Here is a 15,268-nt window from a genome sequence, read left to right on the forward strand (position 1 = left end):
GTACATAGGTAGACAAGTCTAAAAAGCCCAGGACACAAATTTTCACAATCCTCTAGTGGTTATGATGGCTCATTTACCAGAAGTAATGTATTTAGCATTAACTTTGGAAGTGTATACTCTATTCTTACCAAACTAAGCCTCCTAGAGATCATTTGTATCAGAAGGCTATTGCTTGCAAGCCTGTCTGAATCACTTGCAGCTTCGAGGTCACAGGCACGCTTGAGCCTTGCTAAACATCTCCTTTTCTTCTGGAGTCCGGATATACTGCTCTATCTCACTGTCTAAAATGGGCTCATCCCCAGTGATAGCAGAATCTTCAAGGCTTAGCTCAGGAGTTCGTAGCCTCTTTGCAGGGTTCAAGACGCAGGGTGGGAGCAAAGGTTTGCGCTTGCTGAACTTCTGCTTCTCTCCTGAAAGGGAGGCCTCTTCTACTGTTGCAGCGCTCTCATCTGTTAGCTGCAGTGGCGCAGCTGCTGAGTTTTCTAGGTCACGGTCTTCCGTAGTATCCACGATGCGGAAGGCAGCCTGTAGAAGCACACGGCGGTGCCGCAGAAGGTCACCGATGTACTTTGCCACGCTCCGACGGTCCACTTTCAGCACTCGCAACCAGCCCAGCTGAGAAGCCATTTGCAGAAGGATGTTATGCTGCTCCTTCAGTCTCTGGTGGGCTGGCCGGGGAGCCTCCATACCAGCAAGCTTACAGAACTGAGAAAGGGTGCAAGTGAGGCGATCGACAGGCCGGAGAGACTGCCAAGCCAGGAAGGCTGCTGCTGTCACTATGGGGATGGGGTGCCGGCCGGTCACCAGCCACGTGTCGCTGGCAAGTTCCACCATCTGGATAGTCCTTGCCACCAGCTGCTCCTTTTCTTCCACAAACTTAGTCGGGATGCTGGGTGAATTCTGGAAAATCTTGAAGCTGGAAAGATGAAAATCAAACAAGCCATTTAGATAGACTGCCTTGGGTTGGGAGATGTGGCAGGATGGAGAAGACAAATAGATGAAAGAGGGACATGAGCAAAATAAAGCATTCTGTGAAAGGGCAAAGGGCAGAAGGACCTGCATTTTCCAAGGATACCAAAAAGGCAAGCTGAGCAGCTTGAATCAAAAAGGCAAGCATCTTCCATTAACCAGCACTATATGGACAGGGCCGAATTTACACTATTCCTAACTTGTGCTCAACAAAATTCTGTTTGTTGGCTTCTTGCCCTTAATAATAATAGGAAGGATTTCCAAGCAATTACGGGATTGGTAGCAGGAGCAGAATTCACAATTCTGAGAATTATTTGTTTAAAAAAGGAAGTTTGCTGCCCCTGTGGCTAAAGAGTAAAGCCTGGAACTGCCTGAAGTGCCTCAGATGAAATCTCAGAAATCAGGGAGTTGGAGTATACATGCACATATGAAAACACCCATTTCTTCCATGATGGAAGCACACAGCACACACAGGGTTCCTACATCCAAGCACTGACCACATCCATCCCTGCTGAACTTTAAGAAGCTTGCTATTTCATCGGCCTTCCAATCAATATACCACACAGTCCGTATGATACTTGTAAATTCTGTCTCTGAAATATGGAAATTGCACACCAACTTTGAGAAGTATTGTCAAGGAAAGGGCACAAGAACTTCAACATACCTGTTGAGGTGGGTTTTCACCATATCCATCAAGCTGAGAGTAGGCACATCCAGTGCCAGTTCCTTCAGGAAACGTAGATAGGTCTTTGCAAACAACTCCTTGTCTCCATAGAGCAGCAGGCAGACTGTGCCCATGGTCAGGGGCCAGTTGTGCTGGCGGCAGGTCACAAAGACGCAACAGCCCACAAGCATCTCCTTCTTCTCCAAGCTGACTAAACTGAAGCAGGGACGTTTGATTGCCTGCTGGTAATAGGACACGGCTGTATCTTCAAACAGAGAAGGAAGCCGCAGAACTTTGCAGAGATCCCGAACACGTTTGACTCCTGTGGGGGAAAATACCACAGCAGTACTTAAGAAATGTTTCCACATACACATTTATCAGTGACAAACCTAACCGCAGGGTAGGTCTTTGCCTGTATGAAGCTGCCCATATACTAAGATAATCTGTGGAGGCTCTGTTTCACATGCTCCCACTTTCAGAGGTTAGATGGGTGGCAATCATGGATAACATATTTTCAATTGTGGTAGTGTAACTGGAGTGTCCAAACCAAGCCTACTTTGGCTTTTTTTTTTTTTTTTTTGATATTACGGAGAACTTTTTTAAATGAAAGTCTTTGGGGGCTCTAATTGAGAATGGCTGTTAGTATTGCTGTTTCAACTCCATCTTTGATTTTAATTTGGCTTTTAGTTATGTATCGATTTTTATTTTTTGCAGCTGCACACACAATTATAATAGCCATTTAATGGTAACAGAAACAGACTGGTCCAGGGTTAACCAGTCTGTCAGTGATTCAGCTGGGATTTGATAAGGCAATCAAACTGAACTGTGGACTCTATGCACCTCTAAAACTCTAAAATAGGTTGTTTTGATGTTGGTCCCACAGCAAATAGGTAAGACTGTTTTAAAAATGCAAATTTCTCTTTGCTTTTAGAAAGTGGAACAATGCAGCTCTTGTGGATGACAGGCACATTAATTTCCACAAAGCATCAAAAGAGTAGTGCAGAATACGTACTTCGCTGTACACAACGGCTCGTTTGCTCATTCTGACCAGTACTCCGTGAATATGTGACTTCTATGAGATAAAAACACAGATATCAGCCAAACTTTGGTCCAAGCTCTCAAACATGAACCCGTTTTTAAACAGTTGAATGGTGTAGGGCCTGTCTATATTTGAGAACTGCTTGCAAGTCGTATCTCAAATCCTATGTCTTTGTAAGATACAAAGAGTTTTCAGCTATTTTGCTATTCTTAGCCTCACCTTGTAAATGTTCTTCATCAGCATATGTAGTTGTGAGAAGCCCTTCAGTCAGAATGAAGCCACAGTCTGCGCACACCAGCTGGTTCTGAGCATAATGAGAGTCCTCTACAATTTCCAAGGAGCCACAGTCTGGACACTTCTTTTGGCTCGACATCTTAGCAGCCTGAAAGCATAAATCAGGTCCACAATTGGTCACTGATATTTTGGTATTATTTAAGAAGAAGAAGAAGAAGAAGAAGAAGAAGAAGAAGAGTTTGGATTTGATATCCCGCCTTTCACTCCCTTTAAGGAGTCTCAAAGCGGCGAACATTCTCCTTTCTCTTCCTCTACCACAACAAACACTCTGTGAGGTGAGTGGGGCTGAGAGACTTCAAAGAAGTGTGACTGGCCCAAGGTCACCCTGCAGCTGCATGTGGAGGAGCGGAGACGTGAACCCGGTTCCCCAGATTACGAGACTACCGCTCTTAACCACTACACCACACTGGCTCTCCATGTATTACATTTACCGTATATCCCACCTGTCCTTTGAAGAGCTCAAGGTGGTATAATGGTTCTCTCGCCACCCAATTTTTATTCTCACAACAACTCTGTGAAATTAGTTGGTTGTATTACTACTACTGGGACGTGGATGGGGCTGTGAGTTAAACCACATAGCCTAGGACTTGCCGATCAGAAGGTCGGCTGTTCGAATCCCCATGACGGGGTGAACTCCCGTTGCTGGGTCCCTGCTCCTGCCCACCTAGCAGTTCGAAAGCACGTCAAAGTGCAAGTAGATAAATAGGTACCGCTCCGGCAGCAAGGTAAACGGCGTTTCTGTGAACTGCTCTGGTCACATGACCGGGAAGCTGTACACCGGCTCCCTCGGCCAATAAAGCGAGATGAGCACCGCAACCCCAGAGTCGGTCACAACTGGACCTAATGGTCAGGGGTCCCTTTACCTTTACTACTACTACTACTACTATTAATAGAGTTTATATACCATCCTATACCCAGGGCTTTCAGGGCGGTTCAAAGAATAGTATCAACCTAACCAGTTGGAATTACCCACAGAATTGTTGATTTTTTTTATCACTTACTAAGTATTAAAGTATATCAAATTCTATTCGAAAACCACAGTCACTGCCGGGATGTTAGAAGACATAATAGGGCAAAAAGTATGGAGAAGACAGAAAAATGAAGTCTTTTTATTTCCCTCAAAATCAAGGTGTCTCCTAGCTTGAAGGCCTACCATACTCTCACATTTGAAAAGTATCATCATAAAATCAGTCTGAGGATTCTACAATACAACATTACATTTCTGAAAAGAGCTACAAAGACTACCAGAGATTTGCGGGGGCTCTGTCTTCAGTTCTGATATGCAGAATGCAGCTTTGATTAGGAGGGGAAGGAAACGCTCTCAAAGTACTCAGCTCAAATTACATTGTCATTGGAAACTACTGTATTAAAAGACTGTTGGTGGGGGTGGGGTGTCACAGTTTGTCCAAAACTGGAGGGAGCCAGGATGTGGGGCTTGCGGTTTTTCCTCTCGCATTTGAAGCATCACCAGCATTTCCATTAGAGCTTGGTGCTAAGAAAACACCTAACACCACAAACACTTTTCTGGTGGCCTGGCAAGACTTGCCCCACAGCCATTCACTAAACAAGTGCTTCTTAATTTTAAAAAAGGGCATGGAGACAAAGTTGTTGTGGAAAGCTCCTCCTTTATTTCTCCAGAGGCTCCTAAAGGCAAGTGAATAACGCCAGGGCAACCTGGAGTGCGGGAAAGGGGAAGAGATGTGAACTGCTGGCTGGTTAGGGGACACAGAAAAAAGAGGGAGAAACTGACTTGTGTGATTTCGATAATGGTAATGTAAAAATTGGGGTTTGGCTTTTGCTTCCCAACACCCCCATGGGACTCTGAGTCCCCTAAATTCATGATTGGCCAGAGAAGAATGGATGGAGGCAGAATCCAGTGGAAAGCAAGGCAGATATTTATTTTTCTGTTGCAACAGAGTCCCCTCCTTCCAAGGAGGGAGAGACCATCAACAAAAGTGTGCAGGAACCTTGACATTGCCCAACCCCCTTAGCCAAAGACCACCCCAAAATCGTCATACATAGATTATAGGAGGTGGTCTACAGCAGAAACCCTGCCTACCAGGATACCTGATAATGGTCGCCGACTGCATTACCTGGGCAGCCTGGTCATTCTTTCGTGATGGTTACTACTTTAGTTCCTGAAGCCAGGTCACAGGCTCACCCTAAAGGTAAAGGTACCCCTGCCCGTACGGGCCAGTCTTGACAGACTCTGGGGTTGTGCGCCCATCTCACTTAAGAGGCCAGGGGCCAGCGCTGTCCGGAGACACTTCCGGGTCACGTGGCCAGCGTGACATCGCTGCTCTGGCCAGAGCCAGAGCCAGAGCCAGAGCCGCACACGGAAACACCGTTTACCTTCCCGCTGGTAAGCGGTCCCTATTTATCTACTTGCACCCGGAGGTGCTTTCGAACTGCTAGGTTGGCAGGCGCTGGGACCGAGCAGCGGGAGCGCACCCCGCCGCAGGGATTCGAACCGCCGACCTTTTGATCGGCAAGCCCTAGGCGCTGAGGCTTTAACCCACAGCGCCACCTGCGTCCCAGGCTCACCCTATTCATACACAAATAGACCCTTAAGACAGGATTTGCAAGCGAAAAGGCAATGGGGAGGCTTTCCCCTTTTGCCTCCCTCACTGCAGAGGAGTATTTGAGGTCATTGAGAGTCAAAATGGCCTCAGGATTGCTCTCCCGTACTATTTCAGGCACATGGTTTAAATATATACATATGTGTGCATTTATGAACATTTAGTCTATATTTGAGACCTTAGAATTCTTATAACAATGGAGAGGAGGAGGAGGAGGATTGCTGGCGGTGCTCACAGAATCAGCGGCAGGTGAAGGGGGTTTCTGCCCACGCCACTCGCGGGTTGCATGCCCCCCCCAAAAAAAAAATCCCATATCCCTCCCAAAAACCCGGCCTGGCTCCTAGACAGCCTCCCAGGAGCCTCTTTCCCCCTTTACGCGGGCTGCCTTGCCTTCTCGCCGCCGCTTTCGCAACACCGGAAAAAGCCGGGGGAGCTTTTACAAGAGGGCACACGCTCCTTCCGGGCAATCCCCATGGCAACGGGGCAATCGGGCCCAGACGCGCTCCACCGCTAAGCGGCCTCCGGAAAGAAACAAGGGAGCGCAGGACAAAGGTTCCGAGGGAGCCGCCTCAGCTCGAGGGCGTTAGAGATGCGGCGAGCCAGCCTTTTCGCAAAGGCTGGAGCATTTGGGTCTGGACTGAGGGGTTGTCAGATCAACGGGAATGAGCTGAAGTTCCAGCCTTTTAAGCTCCTTTTCTCGGAGTTTATTCTTGGAATTTAATAAAAATAAAAAATAAAACAACAACACCAGGAAAGCTGAAGACTTCCTTTTCCATCTTTGTAGTAAATCATCTATTAGCAGCCTCCCTTTGCCTCATTTTCACCCCATCTTTCCTGATCTTTTCTTTGCATTTTTCATTTAACATAAGTTCCCCTTGGAATACTTGTAGATTTTTTAGTGGGGAAGACACCAGCTCCTTATGTAATAGGGGGAAATATTAATATCAACACTTAGGACTGGAGACATACTCTTCAGCTATAGCCATGTTGACTCAGGTTGTAGCCTTAATCTGGATTCAACCAAAATCTACCTTTCTGTGACTTAAATCTAGTCCTGCCCTCTAGGGCAGGAGAGAGCAAGTTTCTGCCCTATTCTTTAAGGGTCTTTCAAGAGTGCTATGTCAAAATACTGTCATATTCTGGATAGAATAATCAGACCAATCATTTAGCACTTTGATAATAGCTTCAGTGCTGTGCAGTTGCACATGCTGTGGTTGTGAAACTGGCACCACATTTCCCAGACCTGATAAAATAATCCTAGCAGCATAATGCTTCCACTTTGGGGGAACTGATGTTTATTAACAGTCAAAGAGCTAAAACCTAAACCATTTGGTAAACCTAAAACATGGGTAAACAACAATTCTTGCAACAGCAAGTGGAACCTGAAAGTTTTACTGTGGGGATGGAATTGCACATCTGTGCTATGGGAGCTGTGACACCTCCAAGAGAAGTATTACAAGACATTCTCTTCCATTCCTAGCCTAACTTGCACAAGCCCTCAACCTTCAGCAACCCTCATAGGAAGGAATGGAGGACTATGGAAACTTACATATGCACACACCATATACATTTATGAGCCATGCACTGCACACAAGGGAATTTAATGCTACGTTATTATGAACAAATTATGAATGAGCAAAACTCAAACCAGCAGATGGCGCCCTTACTTTACACTTGGTGCTCTCCCTAAAAATTGTTACATCACATTTCTATACATTTGTCCATTGGACAAAGGTGTTAACCGGCTTAAATCTGATTTTTGTTGCAGCAGGGGACCCCAAAACTCCAAAATACAGCTGAAGCTCTAAGATGCTGCTACACACAGCATCTATGAGAGTGCAGCAGTGATGGGCATTCAGAATACAACAAATTCAAAAACGTTCTCATGTAAGCAATGCTTTAAATCTTGGAGGGCAGGGGGACAAGGGACAAGATTTTTTGAGGTTATAGGTGGAGAGGCAGTTTTGCACCAGTCCCAGCCTCTTCTGATAAACAGAAACACAATTATGCGAGCATTCCCAGCATAGCTGTCAACTTTCAGATTTGAAAATAAGGGATCAGCAGCCTTGAAAATAAGGGATCAGAGGCCAAAATAAGGGATCAACAGCCTCACCTCTCCCAGGCACTCCTGTCTTCCACTGCTTCCCACAGTTTGGTCAAACGCATGCTGGTAGCTTTGAGAACACTGTCCAACCATCTCGTCCTCATGGCTCAATGTTGCTAGTGAGCAAAGTTATCCAGTCAGTATTTGAATCTTGGTCCTAACTTTTGGGGTTAAGTTTCTATTTAGCTGTCCCATTAATACTGACAAACCGTATCTCCCATTCATCTCTCAGGTCCCCTTGTAAATCTGACATCCTGCGTAAAAAAATTCCCTAAGTTAATTACACATTGTGTGAAGGTAAGTGTGTGAAGCTACAGCATTCCTACTATCAGCTTAAGTGACACATTCACTCTCTCTCTCTCTACGCACACAGAGTACAGCCCCTCCGAGCCAAAGGCCCAAAGGCAGAAAGCCTAGCCAGCAGCCAAACGAAGCCTCAAGCGGTGGTTCGCACAGCGCAGCAACCCAGCAAAGGGATACGGCAGCAAGGAAAACCACACTGTCACCTCTCTGCTGGGAAGCGCTGAAGTAAAGGTGAGTCCCCAGGCAACACGGCCAATTTGATCGGCACAAGGCATGCAAGCTCCACCTGCCAGTCGTTCTCAGACTCCTTACTGGTGAGCAACGTAGTTGAGGAGCCTCCCTGGCCGGCAGGGAGGGAGAGGAGCTGCTTCCTTTGAAACCCGGGAAATTTACAGGATATCAACAATTCAGGACAGCAGCGGGAAACGGCGCTGGAATAAGGGAGTTTCCTGCCAAATAAGGGAAGGTTGACAGCTATGATTCCCAGTGCTGTTTTTCTAGAAAATGAGGTGCTGGAACTCACCATGAACTCCTCCCTTGTTCTCTTATAATGCAATGGTGCTCACCTGAGACGTGCCGGAACTGAGTTCCTGTAAGTTCTGGCTAAAAAAACTCCTCTGCATCTTCCTATAGTGAGGAGGACAGATCAGGTGAGTTGTGTAGCTGCTGTCCAAGTATTAACTGGTGCTGGGCAAATTCAAGGCCTCTGCACTCCCTTGTGGTTCATTATCTTTAATCCATGCTTGGAACCTACAACCTTCAAATAGAGGATTGTCCTCTCTAATGCAGCACACAGGGCTACCCTAGCCTGTTTAGTTTTGATGCCACAATTATGGAATGCCCCACAGCAGGGCAAAGGTCTCTTCAGTTCAATTCCTACTCACCTCACCAGGCAATGGAAGGTAAACATTATGCTGCTGTTAGATAGATGTTTAACATAGTGGACCATTTTTGAATCATGCTGCACCTTGAGTGCACCTAGCACCAATAAGGACAAGCAATTGGAAGTTTAGGTCTTTACTGGCGAAACATTCGATCACATCAGGTCCTAAGGAACAAGGGATCTATGCTAGGATTGACATATGTCCTCTTTTGGGGGTCCTACATGGCCATCCATTGCGGGGTGGGATTTTACATTTTAAACCCAAAGTCCTGGAATTTGGGTTTAAAACAAGAAGTGCATGGGCAGCTCTGGCTCTGGTTTGAGCTGCTCAGGCGCAGCGGCAGTGGAGGGCTGATCGGGCAATTGCCCTAATAAGTAAAATAAAATAGTTTGTGTTATTTTCCACGTCCAGTCTCTAGCGGGCTTCTGCTGGAGTGCGTATTTTAGTTCAGATTGAACCATAGCAGGCAAGCCTACAGCATGCTTAAGAAAGCAATAGCTGCTGTTGCAGGGCTGTGCCCAAGAGATATTAATGAGACTCTCAGACATAATAGCTTGTAGTTATAGCTCAGTGAAGGGTGAGCTGGTTCAAAGCATGCTATTTTGACAGGGGTGGAGACCATGTTGACAGTTATTATATAATTATGTCGTCAGCGCAAAGCACTTGGTTTCTGAATCATTAAAGAGATGTCCTAAACCTGGTATTCCCGCAAGTATAGTAGATGACAGGCTGGAAAATAATTGGAATGAAGCCACCATGTGATCATTGACGTCGTGACTTCCTTTTAGGGTATGAATGTATTTCCTTCAAAACATGAAACTAGTGTGGGTTCTAGACCAGAGATGGCCCTCCATGTGTTGCAGTAGGACTCCCACCATCCCTGACCATTCACCATGGTGGCGGATGGGCGTAAACATACCAACAACATTCGGAAGGTCCCCCACCCCAATCTAGATGCTGCGTAGCCGACTGGCAATATTCTAATAGACACAGGTTTGAGCCACAGATGCCTCTATTGGCCCTTGGAAACGAGCAATTTGGGCATTCGGATCATAGCTGAGATCTCATTTGAAGCATTTAACATACCATGCTTCCCCTGCCTTTCCATCTCAGTGCTGCTGCATCAGGTGATTCAGTCTTTTCCTGATCTATTAAGTCTGAATCACAGTCATGATCCAAATTGGTTCCGGCACATTCCTGCTTCACAGGGAAGTGAGTGGTGCCAAAGCTCAACTGTCACAGGACTTCACAAACTATGTGCTTCTTAAGCTGCAATGAGCTACGTTTATCAACCTGATCTAGGTTTCGTGGAAGCATTTAGGAGCCAAAGCTGCCTCAAATTGTGGAATTTGAGTAGTTGAAAAGATTTCTTCTGCAAACAGCCATCGCCCCGCCCCCCTCAAAGAAACAAAACAAAAACACATCTTGCTGGATTATTACTGGTATTTTTGTGTTCCATTACTTCCTTGCAGGAAGAGGGAGCCTGACCTTAGCCCCTGCTCCATATTCTGGAGTGGGCTTCAAAAATGATTTTAAATTTGCTCTCTAGATTTAAATGACCGCCTTTTGAGTCTTCACTCAAAACATTTACAAGGGCACCCTAATAGGGTTCACATTTTCTCCTAATCCTATTTAATTTCCACAACAGCTGCACGCTGTACACTTTGGATGTGAAGCCTTGTCATCAAACAACAGGGGCACTGGGGTGGGTCAGGGGAAGGGAAAAGGCAGTAGTTATCAAAAAGGTGGTACAGAAATTTAACAGAAGAAAGGCATGCCAGAGAGACAGATGGTGAGATGGTAGGAAGAGACTGCAGAGTGGAAGACACGAGAGAAGGCAAAGAGCTACTGTTCAATGGTTGAACACGTTTTGCCTGCAGAAGGTACAAAGAAGGCTGTGAATGCCCCTTTCTTGAACCCCTGCAGAGCTTCTCCCAGTTGGCATAGACAATTCTAAGCTGGATGGATCAATGACCTGTTTAAGGCAGCTTTCTATTTTGCTAAGGGAGCACTTGCAAAGATTCTCCCAGTGCTCACCGACTGGGTAGCTAGGAGGCAGAAGGGAGAGGAAGCTTCTATGTAAGAACATAAGAAGTAGTCCTGGATCAGACTAAAGGCCCATTTAATCCAGCATTCTGTTCTCAGAGCGGCCTACCAGATGCCTATGGGAAACCCACAAGTAGGATAGGAACACAGTAATACTGGAAGTTACCAGCCAAAATCTTTGCTGCAAGCCTCTCTTCTCTATAAACTTGCACAATCTTAAGTGGTAATTAAAACTACACTATCTAAACCCAAACCTAAATTAATCTGGTGAGCCAGTTTTAAATCTTTTGATATTTTGACCTGCCTGCTGTCTTTGCCTAGCACTTCCACTTGCTGGCAACTATATTCCTATAACTGGGCACAGAGAAGAAAACACTGACACTTTCCTTAGTTTCTTACCTTTTTCAGGGGCTTGTAGAAAAGGTGATAGCATACAGAGACTGTAAGAGTGTTGGAGTAATCTAAGGTTCTTTTCAGGTTCTTCCTAAGCCTACCAATTCTAAGATCATTGAGGAATGTCTGCTTCTTAAAACCCATAAGGCTTCATGTACAAACAGCTCTCACAATAGAAGTTTCAGTTGCATATGAAGCCCTTTTTCTTTCACACTTTGGAATTACCATGATGAAATCCAGTCCTTGTACAGCAGAGAATCGTTTCTATCAGTATGGACCTAGGAACCATTCTGATATAGTGTGCAATAATGTGAATTATATATACAGCATTCTTCACTTAAAGTTTGTGAAGATACGCAAAGAAACACAAGTGTTCTCATAAGTTTAAATAACTTTATTTTTAACATTTCACAAGGATGAAGGTCTTTGTAAAAAAAACAAAAACCCAATGGGATTAAGTACCAAGAGTAACAAGGCAGAATATAAATATACATTCAGATCCTTCAACATTAAGCACTGAGCAAATGTTTGCACAAGGGGAAATATCCCTCACAGTGTACCACACTTTTCACAAAATTCAGCATTTCGATGTCAGGATTGCATAAGTCACAGATACTCATTAGAAGGCACAGATTGCAAGGTATCCTTGCTGTGTATTGCCCAAATCTCATCAAAATGTATACAACTGAGCAGATCTTTATATGAAGAATGGTCAACTGATTTGGGCCCAGTGACAATACTCCCTCTTGCATGTGGCACACTGTGCTGCCAGCTACAGCCCTGTGGTCCCGGGAAATTTTACGTCAGGTTATAAACTAGAAGATTTTCACAATCTGCTGGAAGCTGGTCCTGTACTATCTCTATTAAAACGGTCAACACTATTTGTTACTAGATCCAGTCCTATTGAACATGTATTAAACACAAATGTCCACTGTACTTTGGGGCCATATAACCATCAGGAATAAACATTTCCACTACATAGTAAAACTATATTTCAATAAAATACTTGTTCCCAAAAGCATGTGCCTGTGTGCTTATGGCTCCAGCAGGAGCAAAGAGACATGAAGTCTCTTAAAATAAAGTTTTTTAAAAGCAATTTGGTTCATTTAAATGAGATATACTAGCTTTAAAAAGATGCCCAAGCATCTAAATGCTGGTTTTACACACAAGAAGTTTGCTTTTGCACACTTTATGCTCCAGCTATTATGGAGCCACAGATATGTGAAAACACCACAGGCCCTGAAGATTTTAGATATGGTAGACAACAGTTCCTCCCCTTTCAATCACCTGAAATCATTGACCTAGTTGAGGCAAGGTAACAGCATCAGCCAGAGGATTTTATCAAGAAAATTAGCACTATGCAAGAAGATAGACAAATCTATTCAACAAGCACCACACTCCCTGTAGGGCAACAGGAACATGGAGTCCAAGCCCACAGTCCAAGTCTTATATTCAAACATTACAGTATTAATTTTTCTACCAACCTCCAAACTATGTACTTAGGGCTCTCATTGCATAAATATTGCCATGTCAAATGAGGAATAAACTAGAGGAACCACTTAGTGTTCCTGTTCTTTGGTGTTTGCAAATGAGATTGTACAGTATCAAGAGCAATTAACAGTGCACCATTGAGGAAACGTCAAGATCTATGGGTGATATCGGATCATGTCATACTAAGAGCAGGCCCACAACAATCAAGAGTCCTTAGTCATTGATTAGAACAGTCTACTCCCAAGTATGACTTGCTTAGAATCAACCCCTCTTTGATTACCTGAGAAGCTTATAATCCAGTGTTGTGACTGAATACAAAGGGAGGGCTGAAGAGATATTGTACATAGGCAGAAAATGAAGAATGGCTACAATCAAAAGCATGAAAATTAATCCGTCCACGTCTTCAGACATCACTTTGATTGCTGTTTGGCTGCCTGCATTTGTAGCTCAGATTTTCAACAACAACAAAAAAATTAATCACAGTTGATCTGACTGGAAGCCAAAAGTGCATATACAAGCTTCAGCTTGCAAAAAGCCATGCTCTACCTTATAGTTGCTATCTTCAAATAGTTCAATTTCCCATACAATGGTCAATATGGATTTCACCCCAAATGCCTAGTGATGGTGGATGCATTGTTTTATTAGGAAACCTCCAAATGTTAATCCTTTGGAAACTTTAAACTCATATACTGGGCTAGTGCCCCATCCCGAGTAAGGGACCACGATGTAAAGTTACCCTTTAAAAATTAAGGGGCAGATGGAGATACTGAAATTAAGAATTCAATCTTCAACCCAGGACTAAGATCCATAAAAAATAAAATCAGAAAAAGTCTCCAGTTGTTTTAGTCTGCAGCAGAAATCATACTGCAGTAATTCTGACTATTCACATTCTTCCAGCAATTTATGCAGCAGCATAAGCAGAATCTTTTGTAACTGAGATAAGTGTCGTCCGACTTCAGAAACTGTTCATACAGATAGAGAAACTGGAACCAAAACAGGCACAGCGAGACATTGCACACATACAGCTTTGTGCTAAGCCTCTCTTATAGGGTTGAGAAACATGTGGTCATCCAGATACCTTTGGGCTCCCAATGGCCATCCGTGAGGAGGATGGGAGTCGAGTCCAAGCACACTGGGAGGGCCAGATTCCCTATGCCTGCCCTACTTATTCCTCCTAGTTGGTTTGAGCTACAAGGCAATACATTCAAAAGCTGCTCAAAGGTAGAGCAGAGACATTTGGAACTGCAAAAGTATGAAACATAAAGAAACTGGGCATAAACAAGGTAAGATCAACGTTCTCTAATCAAGAACTTCTGAAACAGAAAATATGTGGAAATTACAAAAAACCTGGGAAAGCTGATGGAAGCTACCTACTTTAGCAGACAGTAGAAATGTGTTTTTATATGCATTTCAACCCTTTCATAATAATAATAATAATAATAAAAACTTCTGAAAAAATGCAGGCAATTTTGCGCAATGGGCAAGAAACCTGCACAGCTTAAGCCCCACCCAAATGAATGAGCTGTTTTCTTAATAATTACTGATTCAGTGGAGCTAGAACAACAGAAATTCCTAATGGCAGAGAGGCAACCAGCTTTCAGGTGGAAGTGCTTATTTCCCAGGATCTCAAATCCAAACAAGGTACTTCATAAATATTTATTCATCCAGTATATCTAATGTAAATATGATTGCTTATATTGCACTAAAACTTAATATCCTAAAACAGTCAAGAAATCAGGAGTTGAAAAACTACAGAGAAGTGTTCATTTTTTGACTAAACCCTTAAAAATGTGCCCCTTGGAGCTTATTCACAGGTAAAATCTGGCTCACAACTCCTTCCACAGTCCCATAATTTCAGGCCTTTCACCTGCGAAGCAGCAAAACATGTACAGTGTGCTAAAAGGTAAAAGGTGTTTTTTTAACACTATTGACTTTGTAGATTATATAAGGCAGTCTCCAAGGTAAGTCAACTCTATCCTAAGACAAGTAAATAATAATCTGTTTCGGTACAAGCAGCTTTTCCACATTCACTACTTCCAAAGTTTGAGTAAGAAAGCCACTGATTAGGTTAAACTGGTTCCTTCACATCTTTCCAGCTTTCTTATTCACATGAGCTTGAGCTCGAAGAATGTTAGGGGTTTCCTCCATAACTCTGACAAGCAAGTTATCAATGTAGTCTTCCAGCTCCCGCACCTGCTGATCTCGCTTTGCAATCACATCTTTCTGCTTCAAGACCAGCTGGATCAGCTCGCTGTGTGTCAGCTGACCATAAGCGTAGGCGGGATCTGAAGGATCATATTTCTTTAGGAAGGAAGAATGAACAGGTTAAAGTCATTTTGATATCGAGCACTGTTGTAAGGGTGGCGTCAAAGGATCAGAAGGAAGGTATAGAAACCTTTTGTTTCAGGGATTACTGGGGAATCCCAGGAATGATGTCAGAGCAAAGAGGTCATCTGTCAAAGCATCTTAAAAGCTACTGAAGATTCACAAAAAACTAGAATT

At 44.0% G+C, this 15,268-nt stretch overlaps 1 protein-coding gene across 11 annotated transcripts in view; it reads right to left on the reverse strand.

Moving 5' to 3' along the window:
- RAB11FIP1 (RAB11 family interacting protein 1) overlaps positions 1-15,268 on the reverse strand; it is a 39,956-nt gene that overhangs the window by 7,897 nt on the left and 16,791 nt on the right. For 5 of the 11 annotated variants that reach the window (XM_079954924.1, XM_079954923.1, XM_079954928.1 and 2 more), the window contains one exon: positions 11,649-15,067. The exons of 1 other annotated variant lie outside the window; for it this stretch is intronic. In XM_079954924.1, the coding sequence (XP_079811050.1) occupies positions 14,849-15,067 (219 nt within the window). In that variant the 3' untranslated portion in view covers positions 11,649-14,848. Of the gene's footprint in view, positions 1-128; positions 917-1,633; positions 1,956-2,645; positions 2,706-2,891; positions 3,055-3,409; positions 3,595-5,059; positions 5,083-5,935; positions 6,043-7,658; positions 7,758-11,648; positions 15,068-15,268 lie in introns of those variants that run through there. 5 more of the 11 variants (XR_013833372.1, XR_013833373.1, XR_013833374.1 and 2 more) reach the window with 4 other exon arrangements.

Source organism: Podarcis cretensis (genome assembly GCF_951804945.1).
Source record: "Podarcis cretensis genome assembly, chromosome: 15".
In the NCBI taxonomy this organism is placed as follows: Eukaryota; Metazoa; Chordata; class Lepidosauria; order Squamata; family Lacertidae; genus Podarcis; species Podarcis cretensis.